The 20,297-nt window shown below is 35.1% G+C and overlaps 1 protein-coding gene across 1 annotated transcript; it reads left to right on the top strand.

The window, feature by feature from the left end:
• The first annotated feature begins 15,291 nt into the window (after positions 1–15,291).
• On the top strand, positions 15,292–19,596 carry LOC128221995 (uncharacterized). The gene is made up of 3 exons (XM_052930723.1): positions 15,292–15,393; positions 17,661–17,798; positions 18,623–19,596. The coding sequence occupies exons 1-3, from the start codon at positions 15,333–15,335 to the stop codon at positions 18,814–18,816; spliced, it is 393 nt and encodes a 130-aa protein (XP_052786683.1). The 5' UTR covers positions 15,292–15,332; the 3' UTR covers positions 18,817–19,596.
• Positions 19,597–20,297: the final 701 nt, after the last annotated feature.

Below are 20,297 nucleotides of genomic sequence, written 5' to 3' on the forward strand. Positions count from 1 at the left end.
TCGACAAAGGGATCAGCACAGTTTGCACAATCAGTGACTGAATCGCAGGAAAGCAGTTAATGGCATTCGCTCCTGAAAATAATGACACAATTTAAATCTTCTACGCAATTAACTCAATTCACGTGTAGTTGTTATATAAAAGTCACCACAAACAAAAACAGCTTGACTTCAGCAATTATCATACATATGAATTTGAATAAACCTTTTTAACACGTCTGTTTTCAACTTTTTATTTTAATTACCCAAAATTGCCCATGTCTTAAGAATTATTAGATGAAAGATAAATCATGCTCAAATAGGTACATATAAACAAAAGCTATAGCTGCAACACGGATGTGTCGACAGTCAACCTTTTTTGCAATAGCGATGGAGCTGACCATTAGTAGGTGTGCACATGTTGTTATCAAAGATTAAGAACATGATTTTAAAAACATCGGTGTGATAGAGGTCTTCATAAGGTGTAGACAGAGACGACTACATAAGACGTAGACTACGACTACGCTACAGTGATTAAGGACTACATTTGATGAACACTGCAACAACTAATCTACAGTGATAGAGGACTGCATAGGGTGTGGGTACAACACCTACTCTCACGTGATGGAGGACTGCATATGGTGTAGAATAGAATACCAGCTCTACAGTGATAGAGGATTGCACAAGGCGGAGAATGCAACATCTACTCTACCGTGATAGAGGACTACCTACGATGTAGACTGCAACAACAACTCAACCGTGATAGACGACTGCAGAAGGTGGAGACTAGAAGAACAAAACAACAGTGATAGAGGACTGCATATGGTGTAGGCTACGACAACTACTCTACCGTGATAGAGGAATGCATATGGTGTAGACTAAAACACCAGCTCTACGGTGATAAAGGACTGCACAAGGCGGAGAATACAGCATCTACACTACCGTGATAGAGGACTGCATAAGGTGTAGACTACAATAACTACTCTATAGTGATAGGTGACTGCATAAGATGTAGACTACAACAATTACTCTATAGTGATAGAGGACTATATAAGATGTAGACTACAACAACAACTCTAGCTCGACCGTGATAAAAAACAGCAGAAGAAGGAGATAACAACTACTCTACAGTGATAGAGGACTGCATAAGGTGTAGACTACAACAACAACTCTACAGTGATAGAGGACTGCATAAGATGGAGACTACAACAACCCTACCGTGATAGAGGACTGCATAAGATGGAGACAACAACAACTACTCTACCGTGATAGAGAATAGCAGAAGAAGGAGACAACAACAACAACTCTACAGTGATGGAGGACTGCATAATATGTAGGCTACAACAACTACTCTACAGTGAGAGGAACGCTACAATGTGAAAAAACTACAATATGGAGTACAATGATAGAGAAGTGCAGGAAGCGGATACTTCAAAGTTTACTCTACAGTTATAGGGTACTGCTTAAAGAGAGCCTTAGACTAGAGCGTAGACTACAAAAACTCTCCTCAGTGACAGAGGAATGCAGAGGGACAACAACAACTACTTTACAGTGATAGAGGACTACGTACAGCGGAGACTTAAACACTTGCTTTACAGTAATAGGGGACTATATAAGGCGGATACTACAACAACTACTCTACTGTGATAGGGGACTACAGAAGGAGGAGACTGTAACAATTGGTTTACAGTGATAGGGGACCACAAAATGCGGAGACTTCAACAACTGCTTTACAGTGATAGAGGACTATATGAGGCGGAGACTTCAACAACTGATTTACAGTAATAGAGGACTATAGATTGCGCAGACTTTAACAACTGTATTACAGTGATAGAGGGCTACATAAGGCGGAGTTTTCAACAACTGCTTTACAATGATAGGGGACTACATAAGGCGGAGACTACAATAACTGCTTTACAATGATAGAGGACTGGGGACTGCAGAAGGCGGAGTCTTAAACAACTTCATAAGGCGGAGGCTACAATAACTGTTTTACAGTGATAGAGGACTACATACGGCGAAGACTTTAACAACTGCTCAACAGTGATAAGGAACTTCCTAAGGCGGAGGCTACAACAAATGTTTTACAGTGGTAGAGGACCAAAGAAGGCGGAGACTTCAACAACTGCTTTACAGTGATAGAGGACCACAGACAGCGGAGACTTTAACAACTGCTTTACAATTATAGAGGACTACATAAGGCCGAGACTACAACCACTGCTTTGCAGTGATAGAGGACTACATAAGGCTGAGACTACAACAACTGCCTTACAGTGATATGGGATAACAGAAGGCGGATACTTTCAGAAATGCTTTACAGTGATAGAGGTTTACATAAGGCTGAGACTACAACAACTGCTTTACAGTGATAGAGGACTACATAAGGCGGAGACTACAACAGCTACTCCACAGTGATAGGGGATTACGTAAGGCTGATACTTTAACAATAATTCTACCGTAGTAGAGGACTGCATAAGGAGGCGAAGTTAACAAGTACTCGGCAGTAATAGGGGATTACATAAGGCTGTGACTTTAACAATAACAGTGATAGAGGACTGCTTAAGGAGGAGACTACAGCAACTACTCTACAGTGATAGAGGATTGCACAATGAGGAGAATAAAACAGCTACTCTACAGTGATAAAGGACTGCTCCATGGGGAGACTAAATAGCTATGCTACAGTGTATTTGGACTTCATAATGGGAGGCAAAAACAGCCACTCTGCAGATACAGAGGACTGCCTAAGGCGGAAATTCTAACAACTACTATACAATGACAGAGTACTGCAACATGGGGAGACTTGAACAGATATTCAACGGATATAGAGGACTGCCTAAGACGGAGACAACGACAACTACCCTACCGTGATAGAGGACTCCACAATGGGGAAATTAAAAAAGCTGTTCTACAGTTTTAGAGGACTGAATAAGGCGGAGTCTACGACACCTACTCTTCAATGAAAGAGGTCGACTGCTGTAGGTGGAAACTCAAACAACTACTGTGATATAAAACTGCAGAAAGTACATCATATGTTGTGAATCTATTTTTATTATTGTTTTTAAGAATAACAGAGGAAACACAATATAATGTGAAATTCTAAGATAATCTTACATGGATGAATGCTAATCCCAAAGCCGTCTGATTAATTTACTATGCAACTAATATCTAGTTAGAATTAATGCTATATCACCCTTTATTTTTCGATTTGGTATAAGCATTTGTTTTGAACAATAAACAGTATATATTAGCAAGTAAGGTCTGAATTGAAACTTCAACTAATGTTAAGCCTTAATATTTCATGATTCTTCTGATAGTAATAATGTGTAACAATTGAAATTGATATTGATTGCTAAATAATTATAATTTAACTTGAATTGGAATTTTATATATATATTTGTTTTTTTATTTAATTCTTAAATGATTTTTTTTAACATTAAATTGTGTTTAAATGCATTTAAATTTGTATATTTCAAAAATTACGTTTAATTTAATAGTTTTATATTAAGAAAATACGCCGGAACACATTTGATAAGATGTACAATGACTGGCCATATAATATATAAGAAAGACCTTTATAGTATCATATTCTAAAAGGTATTTCCATCTTACGTAAAGTAACGTTCAAGCAATGTTGTTGATTTACAAAAATCAGAGAACATCAATTTAGTATTGTTATAACATGTTTTGCATCCAGCCATTACAGAATATTTCGTTTATTAAATATTTGACTTTAAAAACCGCTACAAAAAGCGATCAGAACAATCAAGCAAATAATAAGATGCTTTAAGTCCATTTTTCTTATATATGTTTTTTTAAATTTAGCAAAAGTCTTCAACGTTTGAACAATGAATGTACAAACACGACAGGGGACATTTTTTATACGCGAACTCAAGTACCCTGATAACAGATTGCACGGTTATTGTAATCTGAATAGCGTAAGGGACAAGATTGACGACGCAATTTAAAAAAGGCATTATGTTTAAACCCATCGCTTTCAATATTTCAATGTCATTATCACTGTTTATTTTATATTAGATTACTTCAAAATTGTAGCTTAATTTTCTTTCATTTTTATTTGAATTGTCCAGATTCTTTTGAATGATTGTTCATATTTAAAATATAAAATAACAAACGATGATAATCGTGAATGTATCATCCAAATGTCAAACGGGTCAATGAATTATTTTAGCAAACATAATTGAGTTCAAAGACAAATATCAGTACGATTTTAGTCATTGGAAATAGATAATAGTGTTTCTTTCGTAATTTTCTTACATATTTGTTAGAATTAAACTGAATTTAGTAAGAATTGAACACGGAGGTGAAGAAATAAAAATAAAATCAACGTTTTAAAGTGGTTATTCAGTTAATTTTGTTAAGAGTACGCAAACAAGCGTTCGAGTAGATTTCGTAAGATCAAAATTATGCGGAATTTTTAAAGATTAATATTTGTAACAAAATGATCGAATTGAAGTGTAACGATAAGCGCTTTGCAAAAGATAATTTATTTGTTAGAAATACTAGTGTCACCTTGAGAATGGTCGTTTTAAAGAACTCTTATTAATTGAATAAAGATAGTAACTTTAAGACAATGTGTGATTAATAAAAAGTGAAAACAATTGACAGTTCCAATTATTCGAGGTCATATTTTAAGACAATTTTTTACCTTATGTTAAGGGATAATTATATCTTCATTGTGATATTAACAGCTCATATACAAAGCCAGGTGAACCGATAATCCTGTAAAATACCAGGGTAGCTATTGGATAATTGCTCAAGAAATTGTTTGAGTAACGATAGAAACACTACCGGTGGTGTTCGCAACTTTTTGTATGTCATCCAGGTATGTGTACATTGTGCACGATTAGAGTGACATGTACGTTAGCACGAGGATGTTCAAATATAAGACCATCGGCGACTGAATTCAACTGAATTCCCTCTTTTGTAAAAGTCTCACCTCTACAGTACTTATAGGAACTGCACATACAATAGACTCCCTTGTTTTGTAAACTATTGAATCTATCCATCAAATAAAGGAACTGTTCAAAAAATGTATCTCTTCTTTGGTAGTTATTGGAGGTAGTCTCCCCTTTAATGTAAGTATATCAAATGTCCATATATTAGTCTCCCACGTATTGTTAGTAAAGCAAATATATATATAGTTGCCTACCCTCTAATGTAAATAAAGCAACAACCCATATAGTAGTCTCCCTTCTATTATAAATACAGCAACTGTCCATATAGTAGTCGCCCATCTATTGTTATTTCAGTATATAGTAGTCTTCCCTCTACTGTAAGTAAGGTGACAGTCCATATTGAAGTCTCCTGTCTATTGTTTAGCAACTGTCTATATAGTAGTCTTCCCTCTATTGTTAGTATAACAAGTGTCCATATAGAAGTCTCCTCTCTATTGTAAGTAAGATAACTGTTCATATAGTAGTCTCCCCTCTATTGTAAGTATATCAACTGTTCATATAGTAGTCTCCACTCTAATGAAAGAATGTAAACTGTCCATATTGAAGTCTCCCCTCTATTGTAAGTAAAGTAACTGTCCATATAGTAATCTCCACTCCATTGTAAATATAGCAACTTTCCATATAGTAGTCTCCCCTCTGATGATCAAATAAGCGTAATATTCACATTATCTAAAGCAAACCCCTCTCCCGCATACAAATTTGATCAATATTCACATTATCTAGAACGAAAACCTCTCCCGCTTACAAATGAACCCATTTTTTTCTCTAAAACAAAACCTTACCCTGTATACAATTACATCCAATCTTCACCTTCTCAAAGACATAACGCCCTTACCCTTTCCGAATACAAATAAGCCTTATATACATTTTCTCAAATAATGTATTTTTTTTTTATAAATGAATGACTTTAGTATTTCAATGTTTTCAAATGCCAATTTGATATTACTGCCATTTGGATTATTTTGTCGCATATAGGCATTGGACATGTTAATTAAATTTCCGCACTGTCACCAAAGGGTTTCAATTAAAAAAGGTACAGGACTCTAATTTTTAAAACTATGGTAATTATTTTATATTGCAAAATATCACTAGGATTTCGAATTGAATTTGAAAACTGTTTAAACTTGTGAGATATCGTTTATGAAACAAATGATATAACTTTAAAAACTAAATGTTCTCATTTGTGTGGCAAAGTTCAGCGCTTTGAGATAAGCGGCTTAAAAACAGCAGTGCCTTATCATATTGATCAAGCATCCAACTCTTTGCTCCCGGCTTGGTTTTATATGAAGGCTTTATATCCAGGATGATTTATTTTTGGGTCAAAATGTGACCGAATTGAAATGCTAAACTTGTTTATAAAAATAGTTTCTCTTTTTTTTCGTTTCATGATTATTAATCAGTTGTATGAAGGTGTATGATTACTATAGTGTCTCTCTTTTCAATCACGGGTCGGTCTGCTGGACTTATGAGACATATAGATCGATGGACATCTTTATTTCGAACACCTATTTTAAGTGATATGGCGCCTGGCAGAAAAGCAATATGTATCTATTATTTAATTTACAGCTGGGTCAGGTAAAGGTAAAATTAGAACAAACCCCTTGGACTCAATGTTTCGACATTCCACTCAAGAGACGACCACAAGGCCTAATATCAAAGTCAACGCTATATTAATACTTTACACTACATTGTATATTGAAAACAAACTTGTTTGAATAATTGTCATTGGTTGATCGGTTACCTAATGCGTAACGTTTGCACAAATGTCTTCAGTCTAAGCTCAAACGCAACCAAATGCATAAGTTGTAAGGTTTGTTTTCACTTACGTCTTCAGTATGAGTTCATACGCGACAAAGTGTATAAGTTGTAAGATACGTTTGCACAAATGTCTTAAGTCTTAAGTCTGATCTCGAACACGACCTAGTATATAAGGTGTAACGTCCTTTTGTACTAATGTCTTAAGTCTAAGTTCATACGCGACCTAGTGTATAAGGTACAGGGCCCATTTGTAATAACGTCTTAAGTATGCGCTCATTCGCGACCTAGTATATAAGGTGTATAAGGTGTAAGGTCCGTATGCACCAACGTCCTCAGTCTAAGCTCATACGCGACATAGTGTTTAAGGCGAAAGTTCCGTTTGTCCTAATGTCTTAAGTCTGAACTTGTATGCGACCAACTGCATAAGGTAAAGGGTCCGTTTGTATTAACGTCTTAAGTATGAGCTTATTCGCGACCTACTGTATCAGGTCTAACGTCTGTTTGCACAAACTTCCTAATTATGAGCTCATACGCGACCTAGTTTATAAGTTGCCGGGTTCATTTGGGCAAACGTTTTAAGTCTGAGCTTACACCCTACTCAGTGTATAAGATGTTAGGACCGTTTTCCGTAACTTCTCAAGACTGAGCTCATACGCGACCTAGTGTATACGGTGCAAAGTCAGTTTTTCTAACATCTTAAGTCTGAGCTGTTATGCGACCTAGTGTATACGGTGTACGATCCGTTTTCACTAACATTTTAAGTCTGAGCTCAAACACGACCTAGTGTATGAGGTATAAGGTCCGAGTACACTTACGCAAAAAAGTCTTAGCTTATGTGCGACCTAGTGTATAATATGTGAGGTCCGTTTGCTCAAACGTCTTTTATCTGAGCTCATACGTGACAAAGTGTGTAAGGTTCAATGTCCGTTTTCACTTACGTCTAAAGTCAGAGCTCATACACGACCTAGTGCGTATAGTGGGAGGTCCGTTTGCATTTACGTCTTAAGTCAGAGCTCATACACGACAGACTGTTTATGGTGCCGGGTCGGTTTTCACTTACTTCTTTAGTCAGAGCTCATACGCGACAGAGTGTTAATGGTGCCGGGTCGGTTTTCACTAACGTCTTAAGTCTGTGCTCATACCCGACAGAGTGTTTATGGTGCCGGGTCGGTTTTCACTTACGTCTTAAGTCTGTGCTCATACGCGACAGAGTGTTTATGGTGCCGGGTCGGTTTTCACTTACGTCTTAAGTCTGTGCTCATACGCGACAGAGTGTTTATGGTGCCGGGTCGGTTTTCACTTACGTCTTAAGTCTGAGCTCATCCCCAAACAAGGGTTTAAGTTGTTAGGTACATTAAATAATTCGCTTTCGTTAGTCTAAAATGTTTATTGAAAAAATATGTGTTTATTGGAAACGCCTGATGATGTGTTGCCGTTGGTTCACACCGTACCAAGAAAACAAAGATTTGTAACATATTTCAAAGCATTGTTGAGAAGCAAATGCTTTTATGACATAAAGCATAAAAGACACATGCATCAGACAGGGAAAGTAAAATCTGACAAATCATCTTCTGAAAATCAAGTTTATAAAAGTGCGGCGATAAAGTTTACAGGAGTAAACAAGACGTTATATCAGCTTTTTTGGCATCTTAACCCCCATTCCTTTTTTGAGATTAAATGAGATATAATTTTAATCGAACTGATAAAAATGGTTCGAGTAGGGTGATTGATAGCTTAAAGGCAGTGTAACTATCACTAGTAGTCCTTATGTGTACTGATAAATGAAGTATGCATAATAGAACGCATTCGAACAAAACAAAATAAATGTTTCCCGTGACATGCATCAACTAAAGGTTCGGTAGGTCTCATTTTCTTTACTGATCGATCTTATTTTTGTAGTAAAGTACCAGTATCATTAAAATATATTCATGCGTCTTTGATTCATTTATGCGAATTTTCAGTTTTCAATTTTATGTAATACCTTACAATTAAACCACTGTCAGCTATTGGGTCTTAATTATCCTCTGTATGAAATCGTTCACACTTTATTCAATATTTTTTTTTTTATAATTGGCCTCTAAAAACATTGTTTTTGCCTTATTTTTGTAATTCAATTTCATAAGTTTTATTGAAACTTGATAAACATTAGACCATAATTTGTTAAGTCACCTTATAGTGTAAATATATAAATTATTGATGCATTTAATATATTTCATTGTTTTTGTCAGTAGAGCTGTGTCTGTTCTTTATGAAATTTGTCTTATAATCAAGTTTTTTATCTCTGGTCTGGTGGTTTGTTTACTTAAATGATTTGTCTCTTGTTTGGTGGTTTGTGTACTTAAATGATTTGTCTCTTGCTTGGTGATTTGTGTGCTTAAATAATTTGTCTCTTGCTTGGTGGTGTTAGTTCTGAAATGATTTGTCTCTTGTCTAGTGGTTTGAGTACTTAAATGATTTGTCTCTTGTCTGGTGGTTTGAGTACTTAAATGATTTGTCTCTTGTCTAGTGGTTTGAGTACTTAAATGATTTGTCTCTTGTCTTGTGTTTTGTGTACTTAAATGATTTGTCTCTTATCTAGTGATTTGTGCACATAAAAGATTTGTCTCTTGTCTGGTGTTTTGTGTACTTAAATGATTTGTCTCTTATCTAGTGATTTGTGCACATAAAAGATTTGTCTCTTGTCTGGTGGTTTGTGTACTTAAATAATTTGTCTCTGGCTTGGTGGTTTGTGTACTTAAATGATTTGTCTCTTGTCTGGTGGTTTGTGAACTTGAAACATTTGTCTCCTGTTTGGTTAGTTGTTTACTAAAATGATTTGTCTCTTGTTTGGTGGTTTCAGTACTGAAATGATTTGTCTCTTGTTTGTTGGTTTGTGTACTGAAATGAGTTGTCTCTTGTTTGGTGGTTTGCGTACTTAAATGATTTGTCTCTTGCTTGGTTTATTGTTAATAAAGAAACTGTCTATATAGTCTCACCCTCTATTGCTTATAATGTTACTGTAAATATAATAGTCTCCCCTCTTTTGTAAATAAAATCATTGTCCACATAGTAGTCTCACATCTATTGTAAATAAAATAACTGTCAACATACTTGTATCCTCTTTATTGAATAATAGACTGTCATTATAGTAGTCTCCTCTTTTTTGTAAATAAAATAACTGTCCACATAAATGTCTTCCCTCTATTGTAAATAAATAAACTGACAATACATTGGTGTCTTATCTATTGTAAATAATATAACTGCTCACATAGCAATTTCCCCCTCTAATTTAAATAATAAAAGCTGTCAATATAGTTTTCTCCCCTCTATTTTAAATAAAAAAACTGTCCACATACTTGTCTCCCTTCTATTGTAAATAAATAAACTGTCAATATAGTTGTCTCAACTCTATTTCAAATAAAGAAACTGTCAATATAGATGATAATATATCCCTTATATAATTATAAATGGGTTTGTGGAACTTTTTGCATTCCATGTCTATAAAAACAGAACCCTCCTCCTCATACAAATATGGCCAATACTCAAATTTGCAAATACAACCTCTTCCGAATACAAATAAACTCAAACTTCACATCTTCTTAAACAAACCCTTCTCCCGCGTGCAATAAAGCCAAATTACTATTCCGTATATGAATAAACCCAATATTCTCATTCTAAAAACGCTATTGTAAACCTGAATTGTAAATTGAATAAGTGAATATATTAATATCTAATGTTTCGAAAGATAAAAACAATACCGTAATATAAATAAACTGAATGAACTGTAGGACACATCTGAAGAGTGATTACAATTTAATAAAACTGATATTATGACTTTTAATTTGAACATTATTTGATTAAATCTATTTTTCCTTTGATCAGCACAGTCTTCAATGGATGACAAATGACAAATAGCAACAGGACTTTTTTCTAAACATGCAGACATAGCATGCATTACATATTACAAGATAACAGGAGAAATATGAAGGAGTTTAAACGTTGTTCAATAATGTGAGATATCGTTTTTGGAAAATGACATGAAACTAATACATTCATTTTCGTGAGATAAGCGGCTTGCAAACAAGAAGGACTTTATCTTGTTTTTCAAGCACCAAATAAATCTTTGCTACCCAGCATGCTTATTTTATATTAAGTTAAGTTATCGTTCCATAAATCTATCGGTCGAAATATAATCGAAATTGAAACACTGAAATTGGGTTTTGAAAATACATGTATTTATCTTTTAAAATGAAACTTTTTTTTTAGTTTTATAAAGGTGATTGTATAGTAAAATGCCAGCCCATTCAATAAGTGCCAGTCCGCTGGACTAATGAGACACCGTGAACGACAAAGATCATTATTTCCGATCACTTTCCGATGTGCCATGGCACATGGGAGGAAGGTAATTGATAACTTTAATTTAACTTGCTGCTTTGTCAACAACTGGCCGAACCATAAAAGCCCCTAGTGATCTCAAATATTCGACATCCCGCTTCTTAGTCGGACACCCTAACCCACTTGACCACATATTCAGTATTCCGGAGATATCAAATTCTATTTGAATTGTAGTCAATGCTTTAATTATACCTTATTGTAAACAAAACCAAAATAAATTATTATTCAATTGCTCATCGGAAAAGCCTAATGCAAACGGCACAGAACCAGTATTTACTGATGTATTGAGTCAATAGGTTAGTGCATAAGGTGCAGGATGGATCTGTATTAACTTACGTTTTGTGTCTCAGTCCAGAAGTAGCCTATTGCATAAGGTGCAGGATCTGTATTAACTAACGTCTTGTGTCTCAGTCCAAAAATAGCCTATTGCATACGGTGCAGGGTCTGTATTAACTAAGGTCTTTTGTGTGAGTTGACAGTAGGCCAAGTGCATACGGTCTGTATTAACTAACGTCTCGTTTAAGTTCATATTTAGTCTATTGAATAAGTTACAGGGTCTGTTTTAACTAACGTCTTGTGTCATACGTAGCATAGCGCAAAAGGTGAATTATCCGTAGTCACTAACGTCATGGATATAAGCTCACAGATCGCCTTGAGCTAAAAGTTCATCCGTAACCAAGTGCATATGGTCTAGGGTCAGTATTCACTAATGTCTTGAGTATATGCTCATATGTCGCCTAGTGCTATCACTAACGTTTTGCTAGTTCATTGGTAGCCTGGTGTATATGGTATAGGGTCTTAATTCACTAACGTATAGAGTCTGAAATTGAGACTCAAGATTCAAATATGCAACTTTTCCTTTCATTGTCAATCAATGTTAGAATAGCAATAATTGTTGAACTAAACATACATTTTTCAAATATAATCGTTTAATAATTATTTACATATTTTATGTCAATACTAATTTCATCCAACATAGTTCAGGACATTTATTAATTCGCCTTCCGAGTCTGAAACACAGACTAGAAGCGTAAGTGATTATTGGACACTCCTTGTAGTTTGTCTGTTTCCTGTCGTTGGTTCAAACCGTACCATGAACACGATGAATTCAAACATATTTTAAATGAATGCTGATGATTTAAATCTTTTCTGCCAATTCTACATGACAAGGCACATGAATTAGACAAGGAAAAAACAATCTAACTGATTATTTTCTGAAAATTTAGTTTTTAAGCGTGCTGCGATAGTTCACAGGGGTACGTCAGAAGCTTTATCAGCATTTCGGCAGAACGTTTATTTAAACCCCATAAACTCCTGTTTTGGGATTATATCAGAAATTGTTTATAATCAAACTGATAACAATAGTTCGAGTAGGGTTGCTGATAGCTTAAAGGCTATGTTACTGTTGCTAGTAGTCCTAATGTTTACTGATAGCTGGAGTATGCATAATTGTAAGCGTAAGGCCAACACAAGTTTTGTATACTGTAAATATATAAATTGTTGATGCATTGAATGAAAACGATAGGTTATAGTTAGATCTTAAGATTTCAAAGCAGTTTTGTATATTTTTGAGTATATCACCGCGGAAAATGTTGATAGTAATATATATATATGTTTAATAACAATACGATTTGGTTTTGAAAAACGTTTGTGTTATGTCTGAACTCAGGTTTAACATGGACGTAAAGTAACACCGTCACGGGTCCTACCCTATCATCTGGCAATTGTATTTTGTAACGCTGTGTCTCCTATTTTGTGTATTTGTTATGTAACGTTTGTTTTGAGTTTTGGTCTTGTAACGCTGTGTCTTTTGTTTAAGTGATGTGTTGTCTTGTAGCGCTGTGTCTTGTGTTTAGTGATGCATTGTCTTGTAGTGCTGCGTCTTTTGTTATATGATGTGTTGTCTTGTAGCGCTGTGTCTTTTGTTATATGTTTTGTTGAATTGTAGCGCTGTGTCTTGTTTTAGTGATGTGTTGTCTTGTAGCGCTGTGTCTTTTGTTATCTGATATGATGTCTTGTAACGCTGTGTCTTGTTTTTAGTGATGTGTTGTTTTGTAGTGCTGTGTCTTTTGTTATCTGATTTGTTGTTTTGTAGCGCTGTGTCTTTTGTTATCTCATGTGTTGTTTTGTAGCGCTGTGTCTTTTGTTATCTGATGTGTGGTCTTGTAGCGATGTGTCTTGTGTTTAGTGATGTGTTGTCTTGTAGCGCTGTGTCTTGTGTTATTTGATGTGTTGTATTGTAGCGCTGTGTCTTTTGTTAAGTGTTGAGTTGTCTTGAAGCGCTGTGCCTTGTTTCAGTGATGTGTTGTCTTGTACCGCTGTGTCTTTTGTTATGTGGTGTGTTGTCTTGTACCGCTGTGTCTTTTTTATGTGGTGTGTTGTCTTGTAGCGCTGTGTATTTGTTGTGTGGTGTGTTGTCTTGTAGCGCTGCGTCTTTGTTTTGTAGCGCTGTGTCTTTTGTTATCTGGTGTGTTGTTTTTTATCGCTGTGTCTTTTGTTATCTGATGTGTTGTCTTGTAGCGCTGTGTTTTTTGTTATCTGATGTGTTGTCTTGTAGCGCTGTGTCTTTTTTTATATGTTTTGTTGTATTGTAGCGCTGTGTCTTGTTTTAGTGATGTGTTGTCTTGTAGCGCTGTGTCTTTTGCTATCTGAAATGATGTCTTGTAACGCTGTGTCTTGTTTTTAGTGATGTGTTGTTTTGTAGTGCTGTGTCTTTTGTTATCTGATTTGTTGTTTTGTAGCGCTGTGTCTTTTGTTATCTGATGTGTGGTCTTGTAGCGATGTGTCTTGAGTTTAGTGATGTGTTGTTTTGTAGCGCTGTTTCTTTTGTTTAGTGTTGAGTTATCTTGTAGCGCTGTGCCTTGTTTCAGTGATGTGTTGTCTTGTTCCGCTGTGTCTTTTGTTATGTGGTGTGGTGTCTTGTACCGCTGTGTCTTTTGTTATGTGGTATGTTGTCTTGTAGCGCTGTGTTTTTGTTGTGTGGTGTGTTGTCTTGTAGCGCTGTGTCTTTGTTTTGTAGCGCTGTGTCTTTTGTTATCTGATGTTTTGTTTTGTAGCGCTGTGTCTCTTGTTATCTGATGTGTTGTCTTGTAACGCTGTGCTTTTTGTTATCTGATGTGTTGTCTTGTAGCGCTGTGTTTTTTGTTATCTGATGTGTTGTATTGTAGCGCTGTGTCTATTGTTATCTGATGTGTTGTCTTGTAGCGCTGTGTATTTTGTTATTTGATGTGTTGTCTTGTAGCGCTGTGTCTTTTGTTATGTGATGTGTTGTCTTGTAGCGCTGTGTCTTTTGTTATTTGATGTGTTGTCTTGTAGCGCTGTGTCTTTTGTTATGTGATGTGTTTTCTCGTAGCGCTGTGTCTTGTGTTTAGTGATCTTCTTTCTTGTAGCGCTGTGTCTTATTTTTTAGTATGTTTTGTCTTGTAGTGCTGTGTCTTTTGTTAGGTGATATGTTGTTTTGTAGCGCTGTGTCTTTTGTTAGATGTTGTGTTGTCTTGTAGCGCTGTGTCTTTTGTTATGTGATGTGTTGTCTTGTAGCGCTGTGTCTTTTTTATATGATGTGTTGTGTAGTAGCGCTGCGTCTTTTGTTATCTGATGTGTTGTCTTGAAGCGCTGTGTCTTTTGTTATATGATGTGTTGTCTTGAAGTGCTGTGTCTTTTGTTATCTGATGTGTTGTCTTGTAGCGCTGTGTCTTTTGTTATCTGATGTGTTGTCTTGTAGCGCTGTGTCTTTTGTTATCTGATGTGTTGTTTTGTAGCGCTGTGTCTTTTGTTATATGATGTGTTGTCTTGTAGCGCTGTGTCTTTTGTTATATGATGTGTTGTCTTGTAGCGCTGTGTCTTTTGTTATATGATGTGTTGTCTTGTAGCGCTGTGTCTTTTGTTATATGATGTGTTGTCTTGTAGCGCTGTGTCTTGTGTTTAATGATGTGTTGTCGTGTAGCGCTGTGTCTTTTGTTATGTGATGTGTTTTCTTGTAGCGCTGTGCCTTTTGTTTGGCAGTGTTAGTCTTTATGAAATAATATACACTCCGTGGGGACCTCGACTTCCAAATCATACTAGACGAGTGAAAAGGCAAGGATAAAGCATTGTAGTGATAACCGAGTGTGCCTACGATGATACAGCACAATCACCGTGACCCTTTTCATGTCAAAAAAGATAAAGATGTATGTGCCGTGTAAAAAAGCGTTCTTCTTATCTCGTAAGCGCATTCGTATTGGAATAAGTTGTAACGTCTTGTCTTATTTTATGAAAATGGGACTCAACAAAAGTATAATTTGTTTGATTGTTCTGCTCGGATTTTCTAGCAGTAAGTTTTTTATAGATATGTTTTATCAAATAAAATATACTTAAATACCTAGATACAAAACATTAAAGATCAATTTAAAGTAAAGTTTAATTTTGTAAAAGTTTTGTTTTATAATTATGTGAAAGCTACGTTCTTCTTCATATGCATACCATTGACTTTCTCATATACTACAGAACCACTCATTGAACATTTTAGAAGTATGCTTTCCAATGGTTTATATATATTTATCAGTAAAATATAAAGATATTACTTTATTTCAAACTGTGCAAATGTGTTCATTTGACAAGGTTTACAGTTTTGAAATTTTAGCCTGCTCTCACGTACAAATTAAATGCTAGCGCACACAAGGTTTGGGGACAAGTTTAACAACGTCATTTTGGTTGTAAACATTCACATGGCTTGTAGTGTTATTTGCTTCTGATAGAGTGGTACATCAAACATTGTCCATTGGTTTCTCCTTTGAAATTAGATAAATGAAGTTTTATATACCATGGCCAATAGTTTCATAAAATTGTGTTATAATAAGCCATTTGATTGTATATATCAGATATGTCAATCAACATTGCTGGGAAATTTGAATTTGTTTGACAGTCATAAAAATACATAATTGAAAGTAGTATTAATAACTATTTGAGAGACTTGAACTTCACCAGATATGTTTATGATACATTTAATAAACCATCTTGCAAATTTAAGCAGTTTTTGATTGTTATTTATGTGTATATTTGAAAAAAAATGTACTGGCATTCTGTACTAGCAGACAGCTCGGTGAGGTCAAGTGAAGGGGCCTTTTTCTGACTGACTGTATTAATACTATTACCCCGGCATTTAGATGACTACTTTATTATATGGGGTCACAACGGAACAACATCAATTATCATCACGAATAGCTAATAATATACAAATATTAATGCAAAAAAATGAATTATTGGTTTATTAGTGCTCTTGAACACTACGCATTAACCTTCAGATATATAGCGAAAATGGTCGAGAAAGGTGAAGTTTATTCAAAAGTATGTTCAAGTAACCTAGCGAACATACACATATCTAATCAATGCAAACAACCTCACTCGAATGTGTACACGTATTTTATGTTTATTAAACTCATAAAGAAGATATATTCAACGCGTGCAGACGGAAATTGTCCTGGTGCAATCCATACTGACGGCCCAACATTGATATTTTAATGTATCCTCTTTTAAATATATTAAAGCAATGAAAGTTTCAACATATCACAGTATGTTTTTTATTCAAAACAATAATATGCATATACATTTTAAATTAGTCCGTATATGCTTAAGTGTTTTAAGCGTTTGTTCATGACATTTAAACAGTAAACTAATAAATGATAATAAACAAAACACATCTTAAAGCGAGTTCATACATTTTGACGTCCATTGCAAATATAAAACAATCCAAGGATACATTTAAATATCACTCCATATCAGGCGTACATTTGATTGACCTTTTACTGCCTTATGCTCTCAATGTTAGTATTTCATATGATGTGCATATTTACGACCAAAAGAAACGTACGACCACATTTCGTAAGATTATGAAATTGTGTTAAAGATTGGCTTAAGATCAGTTGAAGTTACAAACTTATCGAACTGAAGTTTTAAAGATTGGCTTAAGATCAGATGAAGTTACAGGCTTATTGAATTGAAGTGTTAAAGATTGGCTTAAGATCAGTTGACGTTACAGACATATTGAATTGAAGTGTTAAAGATTGGCTTAAGATCAGTTGAAGTTACAGACTGATTGAATTGAAGTGATAAAGATTGGCTTAAGATCAGTTGAAGTTACATACTTATTGAATTAAAGTGTTAAAGATTGGCTAAAGGTCAGTTAAAGTTACAGACTTATTGAATTGAAGTTTTAATTGCAGGTTAAATTAAATGTGTCTTACGTGACCGATTATGCGATTCATACGATGGTTTGCTAAGTAGACATATTTGTATAATGGAAAATTCAAATCCCTCAATGTGGTTACGTTCCTTGCCGTACAGTAATCACTGCCATCACGTTATTCACAGAACGATGATCACAATTACGTCACAGTATTCAAAAAGTAAAACAACAATAATTGGAAACAACGTTTTTTTTAATTGAACATTAATACAGACTTGAAAAAGTGTAAAACAACTATTTCAAAACCGGGTTTTGCCGCTTAGCTGAATTTAAGCTATGTTCTTACGAGGTAGTAAATCTCATTCGCTCGTCAAGTGAGATCATTGGGAATACGTAAAATGTATCTTTATTTGCAGGAGCGAGGGCAATATCCTGCTATTCCTGCAATTCAATCACAGATGGTGCAAAATGTGCCGATCCCTTTGGCGACGGCAAAGTAGAGACGGGGTGCACTGCCTGTTCTAAATTTGATGGGTTACTGAAAGGTTTGCAAGGTACAAACAAACTATACGAGTTTATACAATACTTAATGGGTACACTGCCTGTTTAAAATTAAAGGGGGGAAGCAAAATGAAATCCAAGGTACAAACAAACTATACGAGTTAATACTACAAAGACGGGGTGCACTGTCTGTTCTACACTACAATGCTGACAAAACGGGCTGCAAGGTTAATTACCTGCATTATATAAATGTACGTACTGATAGTATACAGTTATGGTGGCCTTGTAAAATGTATTTCATTGTCTCACAAAAGAGTACTTGTGTTTAAGCCTAACAGATAGCGAATCTATGCCAATCGCTTTTTGCTGGTAGGAAATATATAAGCTGTATTGATGCTCTGAATTGACGGATAACAGAACGGTTTCAATGTTCAAGAAGATAATACGAATGTATTTACAGTATATATCTATTTGTTGAAAATGCATTAGGCGACCGTCTATCTCCCGCAACGAAGTTCAAATGAGACAAACACAAACGCAACTTTTCATATCATAGACAGGTATACCTATTGTTTATACGTGAAGGGGGCGGCTGGGGCAAGTAGGGCACCGGCTTAACCTGTTTCAAAGATAAATTGCAAATTTTGACCATTTATACGTAAAGCCTTAAAATAATTTAGTAGAATATGGCGCCGCCTCCCATTCAAGTCGAAGTAAGTTCATTGTACGAATTGTAATAATGTAAACGTACATGTTGTTCATATATCCATTCATGTTATCATGTTCATATTCATGTTATCCACTCAAATAAGCTCAAAATAATTGATACAAGAAACTATCTCGAACTCGCTCTATGGCAGCTCTTACTCTTTTTCAGTGGTATTTCGAAGCTGCGAGACTGATGGATATTCAATTGGTTGCTCTTACACCACTATTAGGACAGCCACGGGGGACCTATGCGGTTGCACGACAGAATTATGTAACGCGTCATCACGTGTATCTATGGCAACAGTGATGCTCATTCTTCTTCCATTGTCTGTTGTTCTGTTCCTGAAAATATCCGAGATGTAAACTATGTTAGGAGTGAAAATAAATAAACGTGTACATCGAAGTGCAATTTTATCAACGCGATAACGAAAACATATTGTATGATCAAAAGTTTGAAGTTAAAAACTGAGTGAGTGTCACATGCTCAGCTCCACTTATCACTTTAGGCCCGGGCCAGCACATGATTTACCAAAATGATAATTTTAAAAAGTCAAAATATGTAGTTAAACAATTTAAGCATTTTTAATATTTTTTTCAAGACAAAGTTGCAAATGCGCCAAAGGGCATGCTTCTAAACCCAAACCGGGCCTGCACATAACATTTGGTTCAGTCCTGAACGTCAAATATAAACTTTAATGTTTTTATTTCAAAATCAAACAACTTCTTTCCCTAAACTGACAAATAAAGGTATTAGTTTTTAAATTTTCATTATAAATACTCCACACTTTTGATCGCACTATATGTTTGTGGATGGTTCATATATGTTTTAGATTGTCTTTTCCTTCGTTTTCCTTCGTTAATTGACTGATTGATAATTGAATATACGCCATTTATTTTGACACAATGTGACAGTTCGTATAACATATTTATGAAACAATTTTGGAAAAAATGTACAAAACCAATTACATGTTGTCTAGCCCGTATCTTGTGTGTTTACGTCTCGAAGGATAAAAACAGCAACAATATATAGATATATGTATATGTTGCCTCTTTAAACAGGCAAGTGCATGTCACATTTTATAGCCACTGAGTGTTATGTAATGTGTTTGAATACATTTAATAAATGATGTCGTTTCAACGTTATTGTGCCATCTGGGTTCTATATAAAGAACCGTGTTAACGTTGGAAAATTTAGCAACACGGATTTTAGAGTTATGTCTGAAATGCCAAACATCCATATGATACTACTTCCGGCAAACTTGTACAGCTTAACCACATGGCATTGATAGCAACGATAGCAAAAAATTCCATACGTCGAAAGGTTTGTTTGTTTATTATGTCTTGGGTTTTGAAGAAACTACATGCTAACATAGTCGTTCATGCTTATGATCATAGTTAGGCTCATGTATTGTTTGTATTAAAAGTTTATACGTCACACTCAAACCAGGCAACATAATTAAGCCGAATTCAAATTCTGTTGAACGATAACGGACAAAAACAATCCATGAGTCTGATCGAGTTAACCTATTTTCGCTTCCGTTATTAATATGGATATCAAACATTAACTATCGTCGAATGCTATAATTCTTTAAAATTATATTTCTTTTAAATTTCGAAGTTATCTGCAAGTTTCTATTTAATGAACGTAGTAAGACTGTTTTGTCAAAATAAACGAGTTTTACATAGTAACACGGGGGATCACTCTGTTATCAAAGTTATGACATTCCTAAGCAGTGGTCTCCGTTCAAGTACAAAGCTGGTCGCCAATGCTATAAATTAAAGCCTTATCCATCGAATTAAGACAAGTTTTATAATTCTTTATAAACATTAAAGTTAGTTGGTAC

Source organism: Mya arenaria, chromosome 16 (assembly GCF_026914265.1).
Source record: "Mya arenaria isolate MELC-2E11 chromosome 16, ASM2691426v1".
In the NCBI taxonomy this organism is placed as follows: Eukaryota; Metazoa; Mollusca; class Bivalvia; order Myida; family Myidae; genus Mya; species Mya arenaria.